General features: G+C 50.5%; 1 protein-coding gene across 1 annotated transcript; it reads left to right on the top strand.

The window, feature by feature from the left end:
- Positions 1-1,923: 1,923 nt before the first annotated feature.
- Positions 1,924-18,798, top strand: KY (kyphoscoliosis peptidase; the record flags this gene model as incomplete). The annotated part of the gene is made up of 12 exons (XM_083868178.1): positions 1,924-2,056; positions 3,029-3,091; positions 5,031-5,093; positions 6,715-6,789; positions 6,934-6,966; positions 7,530-7,580; positions 8,661-8,743; positions 9,104-9,212; positions 11,823-11,940; positions 16,127-16,315; positions 16,880-17,070; positions 17,888-18,798. The coding sequence occupies 12 exons, from the start codon at positions 1,924-1,926 to the stop codon at positions 18,796-18,798; spliced, it is 2,019 nt and encodes a 672-aa protein (XP_083724304.1).
- Positions 18,799-19,626: the final 828 nt, after the last annotated feature.

The following is a 19,626-nucleotide window of genomic DNA, read 5'->3' as shown; positions in this document are numbered from 1 at the left end:
TCAGCTGTGCCAATGAATAGTTCAGGAGAGCAGACTGTCCCACCTGGGACGTGAGGGAGAAGGGATGGCAGGAACAAGGGCTGCACCCCAGGTGAGAGCCAGGGAGGAAAGGGTGCTCTGGACCAGGCAGGAGCTGTGGGGCTCAGTGACAGGTGACAGGGGGGTGCTAAAGGCCAACAGGCAGATGGTGAAACTGTGATTAGAAAGTCACTCCAGCCATAAATCTCAGGGACCTGAAATGGAGATGGGCAAGCCCCAGATGGCTTGGAAATCTGCTTGGCAGAGTCCAGCACGACTCAGCATGCATCTGGCCCTCCTTCCTCCTCATCCTCCTCCTCAGCAGGTTTAACCTCCTCACCAGGTTTAACCACCTCCAGCCAGCTCCTCACAGCCAGAGTTGAACTAGGGACCCCTGAAACAAAAATTCCTCTGATGCATGAACTGAAGAGCAAAACCTGGGCCCCAACAACATTGTCACCCATCCTGGCACGGGACTCTGGCCACGTTACTGGGGGTTACACGCACATGCCATCCCTGGTGCTCCCATCTCTGTGAGAATGCTGTGACACCATCCAGGGGGGCCCAGGGGGCCTCAGGGCTGTACCACGGTGCCCCAGCAGAGCTGGATGGATGCAGGTTCCCTGCGGCCACACACGCTATTTCTGGATATGCTGAGGAGCTGCTTAGGGCTGGATTTGCAGGCGAGCAGGGGGGAGTATCAGCTGTCCATGCTCTGGAAGGGGCACAGAACAGAAAAGGGGCAGGAGATTGGGAGGAGACAGGTTTTATATAGAGATCCACGGGAAAACCCGTGTCTCCAAACACAGTAACCTAACACCAGGTAGTAGTACTAGATCCTGCCCGTGGATCCAGGACAACGAACTTCCCCACCTGCAGGCAGAGGAGCCCATTGCTCTCACACTCCTACCTGAAAACCCTGCCCATGCCAGGCTCCCGAACCCCCTCTCTGCCAGCGAGTGCCTCCCACAACCTTTCCCAAAGCTGCCGGAGAGCCCTTCAGCCCCACAGGTGCTGTTGCTCCCCCGGGACCCCCGGCCAAGGCGGGGCTGGCAGCACGGCCGGGACCGGGGCCAGGGGTAAAATTAGAACGCGTGTCCCTGCCAGCCCCTTCTGCGAGCTGCTGGGACCAGCTGAGCCCGTCTAACCCGCACTGTAACCCTTCATGTCCCCTGGTTTGTGGGCTGGGACAGTTACTAGAAAGCCAGGGATTTGCAGGGCTTTCCGTTTTGATCAGCCGTGTCCAGCTACCCCAGACAGCCGGGCTCGGAGGTCGATGGGGCAGAGAGGTGGAGGATTTTGGGTCCTTTGGGACAGTCGGGATTGCAGCCTGCAATTCCCTTCTCTGCTGTCCCTTTCCACCACAGGCAGTCCTGCAGAAACCGATCCTCCCCGCTTCAAAGGTTCCTGTCCCCTTTCCAGCCCCTTCTCCCCACCGCCGCTCTCCTCCTGCAGCAGTTATTGTTATTATTTACGCTCCTAAGCATCCTTTGAGTTCTGCCGGGGGCAGGATCCAAAGAGAAAGCCTTTTAAGGATTTGTGCCAGCGCCGGGCAGCGAATCCCCCCCAGCGAACAGTGGTGCGGGGGGATTTGAGTGTAGACAAGTGCTTGAAGCTGAAAAGGGCAGAGAGAGGGGAGGGAGCCGGGGGCACGCTCTGAAACCAGACCCCCCCGCCCGAAACGCAGCTCCTTCCTCTGCTTTAGGAAACGGATCCCTCCCGCGATTTCCTTTCAAAGGTGACTTGTAACCTCTTCATTAGGGTCGGCTTTGGCAGAGCCCCGATGGTGCAGCTGGCAGGGCCGGGGCCGCGCGGGGCGGGAGCGCGCTGGCCGTGCCAAGGCTGGGCAGCACTCGCGGCCGCTCGGCGCAGCGGCGGCAGCACCGGCGCCCCGGCCATGCGCTGATGGGTACCATGGACTTAAAGACAGATGCCAGTGCAGTCACCATCAATCTGCTGCTTATTGTGCGCCCCGAGGAGGCGGCGAGCAAGGAGAAGGGGCAGCGAGAGGGGCAGACGGAAGGCGGCCGAGGCGCAGGTAACATCGCGCCCGCACCGGGCGAGGGAGGGCAGGGCTGCAGCTGCACGCGGAGGAGAGAGGCAGCTTTGGAGCAGGATTTTGGCTTCCTGTCCTCTTTCTCCTCTTTGCACACGTGCTGCCAAACTCCAAAATGCCAACTTTTTCTAGCAGCCCGGCGTGTCTCGGCTGGTGCCTCGCTGGAGCCGCGCTCCGAGCTGTGCCCTGTCCGGCTCCGGGGCGCGCAGCCCCGGGTGACGGGCAGGGACACGCGGGGACAGCGGTCCCGGGGTTGTGTTTGCACCTCGCTGTGTCCTGCGCTGGCGCCGCGGTGCCCCCGCGGGCTCTCTGGGCTGTGCAAGGGGAGCAGGGAGAGGGCTCGGCAGTTCCACCCCACAGCAGCAGCCACTGCCCCGGAGTACAGGAGCAGAACTGTTTTGTCTGCAGCGTGCCCAGGCTTTGTCTCCGAGGCTCACTGTCCTGAGCCATTTATAGCGACAGTTTGGGACCTGGCCCAGCTCCCTGTCCTGCAGAGGGTCTTCCAAAAAGCTATGGCTGTGCTCTGCAATTGCAAGGGGAGCCTCCCTGCAGAAGTAGAGGGAGGAGAATGAGCATTCCTGCACTAAAACCCGGGAGAGAAGCTGAACTTTCAGCCAGCCAGTCAGTTCCAGGCTAACAACTATAGGCAGAGCTATCACAAAGTTGTGTCCATGCTCCATCAAGCACAGCATCCAGCACCTGCTCAAATAAGAGCAGATCCTACCAAAGCAGCTTAGGCCTGCACTGTTGCACTTTCTGCCCCCTGGTATTTCATACTTTGGCAACAAGAACTGCAAGCCAAGGCTGCAGATGAGACAGAAGGTGGATCCTGATGACACCTGGCATCAGCTGGGATAATGGGTTGCGTGAAAGGGCTCGGGGTGTTTGGCCTTCAGGCAGTGCCAACACTTCAGTCCAGGAGGAGCCTGCCAATCTCCCATTTCTGTCTTACAGGTTTGGGAGGTGATGGCAATGGAAACAGCAGATCACAGCCACGTCAGGGCACAGACCTGAATGGTAGGTCACCCTCTACCTCTGTGAGAAACCAACCCCAGCACACAACCCGAAGCCCCAAGCTGTGCCGCTCGAGCATAAAAGCGCTTCACACAACCCATCCCTTTCCAGAGCCTTCAGAGGCTCCAGTGGAGGCACACAGAGGGCCCTGGGAAGCATCCCCTCCTCTGTGCCCCATGGACAGGATGCACAGGGGCGGCACTGCCGAGCCCCTGCACATCCCTCTGCAGGGATTCTCCTTCCATGGAGCTCGGTCGGGTTACAAGTGCACAGAGCTCTTACATTTCACAGCCAGCTGATGGCAGGGGAAATTCTGTGCCCCAAATTGCTCAGGTTGCAGCTAGAGCTTCCAGAGACTTCCCCAGCACTCACACAGCTTAAAGTAGAGTCTGGGGGATGCAAAGAACTTTTTCAGCCATCTCTCCACCAGTCCTTTCTCCATCTCTCCCCCTCAGAGACTGAGCACAAGGCAGGTGAGATTGCTGACCAGGAATGATGTGGATTCTAGTTCTCAATGTTCCACTGCCAATTCCCAGCCTTCTGCCCTAAAATAGTTGAGGAGGAACATCTGAGGAGGTGACCCAGAGCTATGGGGCAGCTCCCAGGGGAGGGACTCAGACCATCCCACTTGCTCTCCTGGCAGTCTAAGCCTACCATGGCTTAGCAGAGAAAGGCAGGGACAAAGGTAGAGCAAGACACTGGTAATTTTCATGGTACTAGAGAGTGGATTTTAGTTACACCAAGGAGGAACTTTGCCTCCACAGGTCCAGTAATAGCAGTGTGAAAAAGCCATGGCCACTCCCAGCAGGATGCCTGGCAGGAGATCCAAGTCCCTCTGTAATCAGTGGTGGCTGGAGACTGCACACAGTCTAGGAGCAAACAATATTTCATGGCAAAGCAGGTAACAAAAGCCTCCACTCCAGGGAGCAGACAAATATCCTGTGTTCTCTCCCTTGGTCATGCTCAAGAGGTTCTGCAACTGAGCTGCAGAGTCAGCCTCCTCTATGAGTGAGTAAGAGGCTGGTATTGATCATTTCCCACCCTGAATTAGTGGCAGAGGTATTTAGCACACACAGGGGAATCCTTCCCTTGCAGCTCTACCTTAAGCACAATTTAAATCCCTGGGAGGGGGGAATTCAGACACCAGAGAAGCAGGCAGAGCTTTGGCTCCTCTGGCACCACAAGGGTTAATGAATTGTCCTTTCACCAGCCCTGTCAGTGTCCTTATGAGGCCTCTGGCACCCCTTGTGCTGCCACAATATTTTCAAAGTTATATAATCCCCAGCCCCACTGAGTCAAAGAGGCTCCACTCCACAAGATCCTGGTCCTTTGTCACGGCCACACGGCAGGAATGGACTCGGACGAGCTGTGACATCCAGGTTCCCCCCTTGTGGTGGCGGTGGGATGGGGATCCCTGGAGGCTTTGAAAAAGAGTGAAAGCTCAGCCTGGGCAACACCCACGAGAGCCCGGAGCGAGGGCTCGGTGTCCCCTGGCGTTTGCTCCCTCCCCAAGGCACGGACTTGTGCTGCTTCCACCTGTGTGAGCCCCGGGCACACCAAGCGCTGCCCACACCTCCCTCTGCCCCGAGGACTCCAGGTCCACACAGCCAGGGTCTCCCAGAAGGGAGAGGTGAAGATGAGGATGAGTTGCTGACAACCAGTCCTAAGTTCCCACTTGTCCTCCAAGCCCCCAGCAGTGCCCTTCTCTCCCACCCACCTCTCCAAACACGCCCTGGTCCAAGCGCCCCCAGGTTGGGCTGGAGCATCCCTCTGGAGAGGGGTCAGGCACCCCACACCAGGAGCAACTGAGCTTTGAATCTGAAGAACAGGGTTGAGCTTCCTGAGTGTTCCTTACCTCCGTGCTGACAGGGCTGATTTAACCCCTTCCTTGCTGACTGTCCCGCTCTCTCCAAGGCACTGAGATTTCCCTTTGTGCCCCCAGGCTGGCGCGGCCCCGCAGAGCCCCGTGGGCAGACACCTCCCATCACTTCGGGCCCTGACAAAGGTAAGTGGTGACCCAAGAGACACAGCAGGGCTTCACTGAGCTCCCAACAAGCTTTTTCTCCAATAAAATAACCTCAGAATGTCCCAAAAGAGAGAAAATTTCCCACCCTGGGTCAGCTGCCCCTCAAAGCACTTGCTGGCCAAGGATTTGCCTGGCCACAAAACACAGGGAGAACAGCAAGTGCTTCTCTGAGCTTGGAGCAACCTGGTCTGGTGCAGGGAGTTAGAACAAGACGATCTTTAAGGTCTCTTTCAACCCAAACTATTCTATGATCCTCTATGAAGGATATCTCAACCAGGAATAATTAAATAAAAGATCATAAAAGCACCAGCAACCATTTCATACCACCGGTTTTTAAAGCAATGATGTAGCACATTGAAAAATTCCTGTGGAATTACATTTTTCATTTGTTAAATGCCTTTTAAACTTATCAGCAGAAGGCATTCATCGCCAGTAAGTTTGTTTCTTGAAAATGAAGAATTTTAATTTATCAGGGAAAACTTAGACAGTGAAAATTGGGAAGAAAACCCACAAAAAAAAAAAAAAAAAAAAAAAAAAAAAAAAAAAAAAAAAAAAAGGCAAAGTAAAAATAATCTTGAGCAATTAAAAACAATTCCTGAAAATATAAAAAATTTAAGGAAATCAAACCATTTGCATGAAGGTTTTGGGGTTTTTTTCTCTTTGAGAAACAACTTCATTTTATCTTTGAATTGACAAAATACACCAGCCAGCTCTGTTCTGACACCCTGATATCTGCAGCCATCCTAGAACCGGAGTAAAGCTCTAAGATTTAAGTTTTTACAGCTTATACAGTTTTTCTTGCTTTCTGGTTTTGGGGCTTAAAGGACATTGAATTTCTCTGCATAATCACAGGGGAAACTTCATTTTTCTAAGGATAAATGCTTCAGAAAAACTTATTCTTTGATGAAAATGCAGATTCCCACCTAATTAGCCAGTTCCAAGGGCTGACTTTAAAGGAAAACCCCAAATGTCAAGAGGCTCCTGGTAAATGTGTAGGAGATGTGACTGGATGGCAGCCCCGAGGTGCATTAACATCTTGACCTTCAGTTTCCTGAGTAACTTCTCCCTGATCCTAAACAGAAGCCCAGGAGCTCATGGAGCTCCTCCAGGGAACCCTGAGAGCTGCAAACCCTTCTGAAATACCTGCCAAAAAATGCAGTCTCTGTCAAAAAGTTCAGGTAGTTTTTATAAGAGATTCCCTCACTCTTTTTCTTGGTATTTCCCTCTCTGAAACTTTAAAGACCAGAGGCCAGGTTTCCAGGGGAAGTTTTTCTGGAGCATCAGGGCATGCCTGGACCACAGCTGGCTCCACTGCCTCTCACAGGCAATGGCCTTTGCCAGACATTTTAGTATCACAAGTCCAACCATTTTCATCACTTCAAGCCTTTCTGTTTAATTCCAAGAAAAATCAATGAAAGGCATTGATTCTCTGCTTGCTGTAGCTCCATCAAGAGCTCTTTAATATGGTGATAAACCTTGGCTATCACCAGAGCTGCTGCTTTATCTAAAGTTAAGAGCTGCCTCGACAGGCACTCCTGCCCTCTCCTCCATATCCTGGTTAGTTTCCTCTTTTTAGGGAGTTTATCATTGTTTCTTGCAGGAACCCAAGTGACAGTGGAGATTCACCGCGAGGATACCAGCCCCCCACTCATCAAGAGACTCTCCTTGGGAAAAGGTACAGCCCCAGCTTTAAACCTCGGCAGAGGCTCAGCCCATCCTCCTTTCCCTTGCCAGAGCTGGGGAGCTCCAGGAGCTTCTGCACCTGGGGACCCCTGGCAGGGCTGAGGGGATCCCACTAACCCTGCCTGGCTTTCTGCAGGTTCCCAGAGGCTGAGAGGACACGACAACAAAGGTGAGGCTCTACTCTACCACGGTGTGTCCCCAAGCTCTCCCTCCCCTGGGGGAGGGCTCCCAGGAGGAGACAGGCTCATTCCTCCCATGGGGAGGCTGCTAAAGGGCACATGCTGCTGGACCCTGCCCGTGGCTGGGGCTGGAGGAGCAAAATCCTTCTGCTCTTGGGGTGTGGGTGTCTCCTCCTCCTCCGGCCCTGGGATAAGGTGAGTGGTGACACTCCAGGGTCCCTCAGCCATCCTCCAGCTGCCACAGAGCTCCCACTGGGGTTATCTAACAGCTCTGGAGCTCAGCTCTCCCTTCTTCCACGCCTGGGGAGGTTTGGCCATGGTGGGGGGTTTGATGTCCCCAACCCTCGGGCTAGGACAGGAGATGCCTGTCTGCTGTGGAGTGTGGGCTCTGCAGGGAGGGGACATCCATGTCCAAATGGAAGGGAATGGGCAAAGAAGAGCCTCAGTTCCAGTTTTTTCCACCCAATCCTGCTCCCCACAATAATTTATTTCTAGTTGTCTTTTTCCTGCGGGCAGCAACCTCCTCCCTCCCTCTCCCTTCTCTGCTTTGCAGGATTCCAGAAGATTGAGGCCCCGCGGTCACCGGGAGCAAAGGATCTGCACGGTAACTGTCCATCAGCACGGGGAGCGCTCAGCTTCCCAAGCCCCGTTCATGGGCATGGCAGAGGGAGTGGCTTTGGGAATGTCACACGTCCCCAAGGCTCCCTGCACAGGGAAGGCAAACAGGCACAACACACGGGACTGTCCGGGGGACTGCAGATCCCGCTCCTGCACTGAGCCTCTGCAGATAGAACCTGCCAAAGTCAAAACCTGACAACCACATTTTTTAGAAAAGACCATCTCCTTACCAAAAAGGCAAAACTAATTTTCAGAGCAGCAGAGAGTGGGAACCTTTAAATGTGTAAATCTGTTTTCTCTCCCTTTAGGTCAGCATAACACCCCTTTTCAGGGAAAACAGAGATAAACAAACCAGCCTGTTAAGAAATAGATGCTGTGTGCCTACATGATGGTTTTAGCAGAAAGGCACAGGGATATGTCCATCCATTCCCCATGGCTCACTGATGGGGGACAGCACTGTCAGCTCATTCCAAGAATGTTAAAAAAAATAAAAATATCAGTTATCTGGTTAATTAGGGCAAGTTCTTAACCCTTTGTTCACACTGAGTAGAACCAGGAGCTCAGAACCTGCAAAGATGCAGAGGGTAGGCACAGCAGGTTCAGTACAACTGTTCCCAGCCTTACATTCCCCATGTGCCTGAATTCCTGCAGATTTGTGGCCCTTTACCATGCAAAACTCCTAGAGAAACCCAACTGGGGGTTTTTTAAGAAGCCATGTGTTTTCTAAGGCTTGCAGAGTACAGATTTCCCCTGATGCTTCTGCATTGTTCTGCTGCCCCTCCATACATTATCCTAGGATTTTCCATGGTGTTAGGCTGAGCCAAAGTTGTAGGGGCAGCTCACACTCCAGCACTGCACAAATCCTAGCAGTCTAGACAGGATGGCTCCTGCTTTCCATGCAGCTGGCAGGGACCTCCTGCGGGTGCCCTCGTGTCCTCTGCTCCCTAAGCACCCGCTGATGGATGTCTCCACGGGCCAGGCAGGAGCTCTGTCCCCTTGTTCCACCATACTGCCAGGAAAAACACTCCCTCCCTTCCCAAAACAGTGACAACTCATTTCTTCCCAGCATATCCATGGGACAAATCCTCTTTGAAATCCATGCCAGTAGATCTGCAGCAATTAGAGAAGCTGGATGCCTACGCATTAAAAGTAAGTCTTGCTTTTGCCTCTGTCCTCCTCCCAGCTCCCCTGCACTGACATTCCATGAGCCTGGCTCCCAGCACCAACACCAGCTGAGGCTGAGCTGTGGGGCAATGGCATTAGAATTTCCCAAACAAGTGAAAAACCTTTTTCTTTAAGCATTAGCAAAGAAATCCCCCTCTGGGAGCTATAACCAAAACCACATGGACCTACGGCGCTGTAGCTCTATTTTTAAGGAAGCTGGAGGCAGAGCAGTTTCTGGCAGGTGGGGTCTGACTGGCTTCAGAAGAACAAGAGATTGGGAGGACAGGAGATCTACCACAGGGATTTCTTCACTGTGACCTTGGAATGCTTCCTCCCCACACACAGGTGAATGTCAAGAACAGCGTGGAGGAACTGGTCAAAGCCCTGCTGAAACAAGCCCGCACTGACCTGGAAAAGGTCCGAGCCATATGGATGTGGATATGCCATCACATAGGTAGGCTGAGGTCTCCAGCTGTCACCCGTGTCCCACTGCCATGGCAGTTTACTCACTGTTTGTGGGTTATTTCCATGTGGGGAGTGGAATGAAGGCTTTCTGGAGGTTTTTATGCAGAAATGCATTCAGAGGGTCTCTCACCACCTCTGTTTCCCAGTCCCTCTCCTCTGCCAGGCCCCACAAGGTTTGTGTATAGATGATTAACCTGTAACTCCATTTGAAGTGTGACCAGACAAGTCTCTACCATCCAAGAGCCAGAGCAAAAGCCAGGCTGCCCAACACCAGGGGCCTGCTTGTCACCTTCAGAGCCACCCAACACCACCAGAGCCCAGTTTTGAAGGGGTGAACAGGGAGCAGGTGATGATCCAGATTTCAGGAGCAACCTGGTCTAGTGGAAGGTGTCCCTGCCCAAGGCAGGCAGGTTGGAATGAGATGGTCTTTAAGGTCCCTTCCCACTCAAACCATTCTAAGTCTGATCTCCATCCCTGTGCCAAGTCCCCACAGTCCAATACAGCCCCCCCCAGCACAGTCTGATGCTGGTGCCTTTGCTGTGGGAGAGTCCCAGTGTCACACAGGTAGCACCAGGAACCATCCAGCTGCCTTGCCCAGCTCTGTGTCCCACACTGGCACCTGTATGATTGCAATTCCTGCCTGTACCTGCACCCTTTCAACCCTCCAGAGAGCTGCAACCACTCGGGTTCCCCAGCCCTCTCCTACTCAGTCCCAAGGCCAGAGTTACACAGTAACCAGGAGATGGGAAGAGGAGGAAGCAGCACTCATAGCCTTTCCCATCTGGCACATCAAAAGGGGCTTCTTGCCATCCCAGTGCCTTGTTGGGGGGAAACTGGATAGGCCACATGATGGCATTTGGCATGACACAAGCAAGGATGTTTCTTTCCCATTAAGTCTTGGGGGCAGAGAGGCAGAGCTGCCCTTTCCCTCACCTCCTACACAGCCCGATGGGGCACTGCTGCAGTGCAGGCCAAGTGCTGGAGAGGAAAAGAGCAGTTTGGACAGCACTGGCCTCATCTCACACCCACTGAGATCAACAACTACAGGGTTAGCATGGTTAGGTCAGTCCCAAACTGCTTTAGTCTTGCCCTGAAATATGGAGAGTGCTGATTTCACTGCATGTCCTGAAGCCCAGACTTTGACTCACCCAGCACTGGTTATTCCATCTTACCACTGTTAACCCATTTCTGCTCACCCTACCTGGGCCAGGCCTGGTTGGAGTCAGTCCATACTCCTCAACATTCAGGGGATGTCTCTGGCCCTGACAGCTATGCTGGGGTCTCCTCACAAGATCTTTTGCACTACCTTGGCCCTGGTTATCATTCCTTCCTGCAAGACTGACCCCTACTTAAACACATAGAAAAGAAATAGAGTTGGGAATTTAAATCTGCTGGCAAAAATGCAACGTATCTGTCCTGGAATTGCATTGATGACATAAACTCCTTCCTTGGATGGATTTTAAGTGAGAACACTGCTCTCTGGGCAGCTCTTCCCACAGCTCTGCCTGTGATGGGCTGCTATGCCCATGCAGTATCAGCACTAAAGGGAATAATTATTTTAGCTGCCATTTGTGGCAGAAATAGAAATCCCCATGGAGCCAGCACCCCTCCAAGTGCCCTGTAGCCTTGCTGGTGGTCAGTGAACAGCCAGGGTGGAGCAGGCAGCCTTTCCCAGTGCCTGGAGCCAACACTGAGGAGGCATCGGCCAAGCCCCCCAGATAAAGGACAAGCAGTGGCAGCATTTCATCAAAGCACACACACAGCCTGCTGCTGCTTTTCTTCCTCTGCCCCAGCACCAAGGGGAGGGGGAACCAGCTGATGCAGCATTCCTGAAGGCTTTGTCAGAAAAATACATCTGTATTTTAAGAAAGAGGTTGTGGCCTGGGCCAAGGTTGGTGGTATTGAATTAACCTTCCCAGACCAGTTCCACAAGCCCTTGTCTGAAGGAGTCCTGCTGTGCTGCTGTTGTGCACTCATTCCAACAAATCAAGATTTCCTGAGCTTACAGGTAAGACCAGACTGGACAGGGCTTGGAGCAACCTGGTCTAATGGAAGATGTTCCCACCCCTGGCAGGGGATTGGAATGAGATTAGCTTTAATGCCCCTTCCAACCCAAACCATTCTACAATTCTGTGATTCACAACGAACTACTTCAAGTGTTTCCCAATGAGCTGCTTTTTAAGTGTTTTTAGTATAAATAGCTTGTAAAGAGTGCAAAACTCTCAGTGGTTTCTTTGGAGGTAACACCAATCCAACTCCTTCAAATGCAGCATGCTCTGGTTTATATTGGGAACTCTTCAGACTGTAGATCCTCTACTTGAGGGCAATTCCTGAGGACACCCACTTTGTCCAAAAACCAAAGTTTTCCTCTCACTTGGACTCAACTGCTGAACCCCAGCCCAAGCTTAGAGCAAAGGGTGATGAGGGCCACAGCTGTCCCTCTGCCCCATTGGTGTCCAGGGCACTCTCCCCAGCACAGCCACTGCTCATTCCCCTCTGTTCACGGAGATGAAAAGCAACCCGAGCGTTGCTCCTGCCGCCCATCGGTCTCTTTGCCTCCGGCCTCTGGATGAACTTTTGTCTGTGTTCCTTCCCCCAGAATACGACGTCGTGGGCTACCACAACAAAAGCCAGCTGTCAAGCAAGCCCAGAGATGTGCTTCAGATGGGCAAGAGCATTTGTGAGGGCTATGCCGAGCTCTTTGAACATATGTGCAGGTAAATTAAGTTCAGAAGCATTCAATGCCAGCGAGAGTTAACATTCCTTGTGCCTATCCCTGTCTGCCTTTGCATTGACTGATGTGACTTTAAGCAGGACATGGAACTTTAGCTTTCCAGCCATGCTGTGGAAAAACAGCAAGTCCTAGAAAGGTCAATTTTGCTCTCTCCTCCACTCCCTCCACCCCCCTCCCCAGCATAATTTACTTGGTGCCATCTGCTGAGCTTCGCATTGCATTAACATAATGGCAGATGAAAACACGGAGATAATTTGATTAGAAGAAGTAGGATTTTCCTCGGGGTATCTGGATGTGAAGGTTAAAAGCATGGCAAGACTTGAACAAGGAGTGCTGTCTCCAACATGTTCCCTTGCAAGAGGTAGGCAGAGTCCCAGGAGGAACTTTCCCTAAACCCTCTGGAGATGCCCTGACCCCTCCAGGACACTGCCTTGCACTCTGCCTTACCACTCTGTTCTGTGCCCAATCCCAAGTTGCAGCTCTCTTGAGGCCAATACGGCAATTCCTATTTTGCAGCTACCACTGGCATTTAATGACTAAAATACTTTCTTCTGCCAACAAAATCTCATGGACATCACTGGGGATGAGGACCTGAACTTCCCCACTGAGCAGGGCTTTACAGTCACAAAGCCATTCCTAAGAGGCAGCCCCTTCCTTGGTAAGGGAGCACACGGATGTAGCCCCAGTCCTGATCCCTAAGGAAAGGGGAACCCCTGAAATCCACAGCAAGGAAAACCATGAAGGTGTTTAGAGGTTTGGGCATCAGCCTTAGGCAGAAAGGTTGCCCAAAAGGAGAAAACTGGATCTGACAACTCAGGGACAGGAGATGGGAAGGGACTTCCTAAAAGTAATCCTAAAAGGGTGGGCTTGCAAGATGGCCCTCCCAGGAAGGGGCTTCCATTCCCTTGCAAAAATCACACACTAGTTATTAATAGCACGTGTCTAGACCACCCAAAAGGATCTGAGAAGGTTTTCACCATGAAACAGACAAAACCTACCCGGAAAAGGAGAGATTAAAAAAAACCCTAGCATACTCTGCCAGATGCTGAAGTGGTAAATTATTCCAGCCAACAACATATCCCAAAACATACATTTTGGTCAATTATCCCACAATATACGTTTTGTCCATTCTAACCCAAACTATTCTATGACACTGGATCTTGTTTTCTAAAGAAATAGGATGGTGAACCATGCATTCATAGCTGCATCCTATGGAACAGTTATTAGCAGTTAGAAGGAGGGAATTTGCATCTCTTCATTAAAAAGCATATGCTTAGTTCATTAAAAGCATTAATCTTTCCAAGGATATCTCTGACTATTTAAAGGCTCTGTTGATTTACTCGCAATTCCTCAGTTCCAGGCTGATTAGTCACTATGTGATTCAGGAAACCTCTCAGTCATCAAGACTATTATATTGTCAAATATTAGCAAAATGTTTATCTCCTGTCCTGAAAAACTGTAAAGACAACACCCCTTTCTTGCAAAGGAGACCTCCTCATCCCTTTTCCCCGTGCTCTGTGCTGCTCTTACACTGACTCTAGGCAGAAAGGCAGGAGGCAAAGAACATTTGTCTTATACAAAAACTTTTCAGAGCCAAGATTTGGAGGAGAAAAAAGGTGTTTTAACATGCCTTTTTTTTTCCTAGCTCCTGTGAGGGAACTTGAACTAACAAACCAATTTGCCAGTCACCAGGAGTCCCCCCCAAAAGTCCTGCTGAAGGCTGATGTTGATTGAGTCCTACTTGTCCCAATGCCAGAGGGAACAATTCCTGCTGCAGACAACACTGTCACCTCTGACCGCAGCTTTGGCAGCCAGACTTCCTCCCATTAGCTGAGATTCCTGTCACAGAGGAAAGGTGGGCATGGATAGTGGGAAGCTGGCCATAAGGCATCACTTTCCAAACATCAGGAGTGATAGCAATGAATGCAAACACAGGTTCCTGACCAATATTTCAGCAGCACTTATCAAGAACTGGCTTCTCAGCTGACAAGCAGAGTCAAGGAGGTAGCATGGCTGAGTGAGGCAGTGCAAATTCATGAATCCAATTTAGGGCAAACCTCACAGCCTGGAATTAGGGAGATGCTTGACAGGGTTAGTGATGAAGGCACAACAATTATTTTCCCAGGAGAGGTCTTGGCAGCTTTGGGAGCAAAGCTGGCCTCGCTGCCTAAAGGAGATCTGACCATTTAGCTAGCTGCTCCTTCTTCCTAACCAGTCTGTAAATATTCCAGATTTCACATCCTCTTGCTTCTCCCATTTCCTGCAGGCAGGAGCTTTCCTTCTTTTCAGGCACAGAGGCGTACACCTACCTACCACAAGATAAACCATTCTGTCTCCTTCTGGAGAAGGCAGATTTGCTCCTTTTTTAGATGAAATTATCAAAGTCAATCTAAAATCAAAGGGAAGAAGATGTCATTGAATTCCAGTGACACCTGTAGTAAGAGCCAGACTATTTCCCACAGTTTTTGAAGCAGAAAAGTAACTTCATGTTTAATCTCTTTGCTGCACCAAGCAAATGTTGCCAACTGTTTCTTAATTCAGTTCTTCCAGTCCATTTTGTATCTAGGTCATCCTCAACCTCACACTGTCACTTCAGCCAATTCTGGAGATTTTCCTAATCTTCTCTCTGCCTGCTTAATTTATCTGTATGAAGTCATTGACCTGAGAGACATGAGCACCCTTTTTACCAATACAGAATTGCTCCTTTACAGGATGTTTTAGCTTGGATTTTTGTCTGTCCATTACTAAAGAGACCAGTTTAAATGCTCTGGTCTTTGAGAACTTTGAACACATCCAAGCACAAACTCTTTTTGCTGCTTTGCCAATGTTCACTGTAATTGAGAGCACCGTGAGAGCAGAACTTGTCCCTCAATGTTCCCTCTGAATATCCCAGCTAACAAGAATGTCTAGAGAAGCCTGGAAGGATTAGACACCAATCCCCATGAAATTAGTGGGAATTTGGTACTTAGCTCCTTGAAACTCCTAGGATTAGATCTTCACTAAAGCTCCCAGGCCAGCTCCAAGTCTCAGTTACATCATGCAAATCCAAGCTCTCACCAGTCTTGTCAGTGGAGTTGTTCCAGATTTACTGCCCAGCTCCATGTTAGAATTTGACTCACAGGGGCCTGCAGGCTGGCAAGGGCTCTCCAGACCCCCTGCAGCACCAGGTTTCTCCATGGCATTCCTTCCAGCCTGGTCTGTTTGTTCTGGATACTCATGGAACTGTATCTGCTATCACTGTTCCATCCTCTCCTTTGCTGAAGTGCCCACCTCCCCTGGAAACCAGCATCCTCTCCCTGGAAAAAGCAGCCCTCCCTACAAGCTCCACTGCACTGCCAATTGCCAGCCAGTATCTGTTATCAGACCTCGACTTCTTAACAACCATGCTAATTATCTTCCCCATAAATATCACTTTTCTCCTGAGCTAAACCCACATTATGCAGACAATCTCGCTCTGGAAGCCTGCACTTTTTATTACTTAAGGCAGTTGTTCCATTTAACACACTTCTCAATGAAGAAGAAAAATGTCAATGCTGTCCTACACAAAAGACAACGCTCCAAGTGAAGCAATTTTAGATTAATGGTGAAATAAGATGCCAATGTTAGAATCCATCAGCAGAGAGCTTATTAACACAGTGCTTATTTAAATCTTATTTACACATCCACGCAGGTATTCATCATGTTTTTAGAAAGAGACTATTTAATCATTTCTACCCTGGGCAAGTACAAGCTCATTCTTTCAGGAAACCAAATCAGCATCCACAATCCCATGAGGTCTGAGATACCTTAGCTGGTGTCAAACACCAGGCCCATCTTCACGGGGAGAGAACAGCCTGTGCTTTTAATTTGTAATTACATGGGCTAATTGTGGACAGCAGCAAAGGGATTCCACTGAGTAACAAGACAGAGAGCAATTAAGCACACTTTATCTTGTCATCCTCTAACAGTGCTGAATTGATGGTGCATCAGGCAAAAAGACAGGGAAAATACAAAATTGTGAGAGAAAAGGCCCTTCCTCCAGCAGGATGCTCTTTGTGTCTCTGCGCAAAGACTACAAAAACAAACAGCCCCATCCAACACCTCAGGCATCATCACCCTTTCTCCTTCCCCTGAAGTACCTGACAGGTTTAAAACAGAACTCTCCTGCTGCAGCTTTTATTTCCTTTCAGCCTTGCAGGGATTCAGTGCAAGAAGCTCTCAGGACATGCCAAGGGCCACGGGTACAAGACAGGACAAACCTTCACAGGGGACTCTGACCATGCCTGGAATGCTGTCTACCTGGAGGGAAGGTGGCATTTACTGGACAGCACCTGGGGCAGCGGTTCTGTGGATGATTCCTTCACCAAGTTCACCCAGAGGTAAAGAACCTCCTCTATCTTAGTACATAAACCCTCCACACAGGCAGAAGGAAAGCTGAAAGCTGTTTGGCAAACCAAACAGACACATTTGGTGCCACAGGAAGACCCAAAGCCCTGAGCAAGGCACCCAGGCTGCCTGTGCAAGGCATGGAGCACAGCCTGTAGAGAGGTAGTAGCCCTGAGCAGCAAGTCACAAACTGCTGAAAGCAAATTGGCTTTGCTTGTCACATCTTCAGATTAGGCAATAGTCTGTGGCACTTGAGTCACAGCTTTTGTGAGTTGATTGCAGTCAACACCCAGTGCCTCCCTCTTTTTCCAGGAGCCTGTGGGTGCAAGGGAATAGTGCAAATACCCAGGGTTTATCCCAAAGCTCAGCATTTGCCCTGGAAACAGAAGACCAAAGCTCAGGTTTCTTTTCTGCCTGGGGAATTTCAAACCCACGGATCTCAGTTTATCAGCAGCTCAAACCACTCCAACATCCTCCTGCTGAAACCACCACCACTGTGCGGGGGAAGAATGCACTACTCGTAATTACTCATTTTCTCTAATTTCTCCCTTCTCCAGGTACAATGAGTTTTACTTTCTGACTCACCCGGCCCTGTTCATTAACAATCACTTCCCAGATAACAGTAACTGGCAGCTTCTTAAGCCCACGCTGACGCTGAAGGAGTTTGAGAACAACATGCTGCACAACAGCAACTTCTACATGCTGGGGATGCTGGCTGTACACCCAGACACTCCCATCATCCAAACAGGTAATGGAGAAGCCATGGAGCATCTTCCCTCGAGCCTCCCACATCCAACCCCTGTGCACCTCTTCAGGCAATACTGAGCAACCTGAGTGAGTCCAGCAGCTCTTTTAACATAAAACCGTGCAGGTGCCACAACTGAACAAGGCCCACATTTAAGACCCCCTCCCTTGGATTTTCCAAGAGCCACAGGAATTTAACTGGATGGCTAATATGTGAATGCTAACAACAGAGCTAAAACTTGTGGACATCAAGATTTTAGGCTGTAATAAAGACTTCAAGCTGTTTGGGAACGGGCTCACAGGCAGGTAAATTCATATCTACATACTGGAAGCTCCTGGGAGCAGCTACTGGGCTGACAATCAGGTCTAATCACCGCTAATTCAGCCCTTCATGATCACAGAATTACAAAATTCCATAATGGTTTGAGTTGGAAGTGACCTTAAAGTCCATCTTGTTCCAAGCCCCCACCATGGGCAGAGACACCTTCTACTAGACCAGGTTGCCCTAAATCCCATCCAGTATAGCCTGATCTGGTACTTTCAGTTGTATTTCACACAGGTTTTCACATTCTATCAGACCACAGCTCCATGTCAGGGTGTATCAGAACAGGATAAATTCACATCTCCCAAGCAAAGGGCACTCTCATTCTTTCTGAGGGACATTGGTCCAAGGAGACAGCTGACAAGCTATGACCTGCTCTTGGTTTTACTTCTAGAGAAACAGCAACTTATTGGGCCAGATTAGCCTTCCCAGAACAGGGGGTACATGCAAAAACTGCACTGACACTCCTATGCAGCCTCTTTTCTTTTGTATTTCCCAGTAAACGGAAAAGCCTCTGTATCCGTGGACTGCCGCCCTGGCACGTTATTTATGTTCAAGCTGAGGGGAACAGACGAACACGGTTTGATGACTTTGAAAAAAAATGGAATGCAGTTGGACATCTACCCACAGCAGACGGGGAGCCACAAGCTGGAGATCTTTGCCAAGCCCTCCAAGGCTGAGGCCTCGGACGACGTCTACAAGTGCGTGGTGGAGTACGTGGTGGAGTGCGAGTCGGTGGACGCGGCCGCGCGCTTCCCCAAGGACCTGCACCAGCCCGTGGGGCCCAGCTGGTTCTCCCAGCGCCACGGCTTCCTGCGGCCGTCCCACAGCGAGCCCGTCCTGCACACCAACGACGGGCGCTGCTGCCTCACCTTCACCCTGAGCAAGGACATCAGCGTCCTGACCTCGCTGCACACCGACGGCAGCAGCCTGGACGAGGACATGGGCCGGCCCCACGTGCTGCAGACCCAGCGCAGGAACCAGGTGGAGCTGAAGGTGCACCTCCCGCACGCGGGGAACTTCGTCCTCAAAATCTACTCCAAGAAGAAGTCGGACCCCGGTAATTACGACTACATCTTCAACTACCTCATCAGGTGCCTGAACACGGAGGTGAAGTGGCCAGCCTTCCCCAAGAGGTACGGCAAGTGGCTGCAGGACTACGAGATCCTGGAGCCGCTCTCGGGGCTGCTGCCGGCCAACCGCAATGTCCAGTTCAAACTCAAAATGCATGGCATTGCCAAGGTGCTGGTCCAGGCTGAGAACACCTACCACCCTCTCACCCAGAACAAGGACTGCTGGGAGGGAACCTGCAACACCTCGGGGTGCACAGAGGTGTTTGTGATGGTGCACGAGAACGCCAACCACAGCTTCTACTCGCAGGTCCTCAGATACGAAGTCGAGGCCCAGTAACACCCACTCCTTGTTCTTTCACTCACCTGCATGAACCGACCTCCCCAATGTGCCCCAAATCAGCACAGCTTTAGGAGATTGTTCATTCTCTCAACCAAATCTGTTCTTTCAAAAAATACAGGACAACACTTGCAGGCTTTTGCCAGACCATGGGCTCAAAGATGGTCAAGGAAGCAGAAAATCCTGTTAAAAAAAGGCGCAGCAGTGGAAGACATGAGATAAAACCCTCGCCTATATTTCAGTAACACTGTCCAGACCATTATTTAGAAGAAAACAACTGACTGTCTGCAGGGCATTCTGTGCCAGCAGGGATTGCTGGTTTCCAAGTTACGGACCATAAGAAAAGTCTTACGAGGGCTACTCCAAGAATCCACCTATTATGGGGCAGGATGAAGAAAGGGCACCCTGGTTTTGAGCAGCAATATTGGACATGAGGAACTTCATGATATTTAAACCAAGTTTCCATATAACTGTAGTAAAGTTGCAAAATACATCTGAGGAGAAAGAAGTGTTGGGAAGAAGATACAACATGAAGTTTCCTTGTGCACTTCACTGTCTTACAGATTTCAATAATACAGGAAAAATACTTTTTACACTGACTCTTAAATAGATTAAACAAAATCATTTTTACCTTTTTATATTAGAGTATTGTAGACACTTTTTCTGCTGTAATCATATCTGAAGCATATGGACTTTTCCATAACCAAAATTACAGTAAAAATCAGAATAAAGTTCTCAGAAATCACTCCTCCCTCCAACCTGTCTCTGCAGTACTGCAGCTACAAACTGACGGGGTTATGTGGGACAGCAGGATGAATGACATTATCA

The sequence above is a fragment of the Zosterops lateralis genome, assembly GCF_965231275.1.
Source record: "Zosterops lateralis genome assembly, chromosome: 10".
Lineage (NCBI taxonomy): Eukaryota > Metazoa > Chordata > Aves > Passeriformes > Zosteropidae > Zosterops > Zosterops lateralis.
The sequence above is the reverse complement of the archived record's forward strand: the minus strand, read 5'-3'. Positions and strand labels throughout refer to the sequence as shown.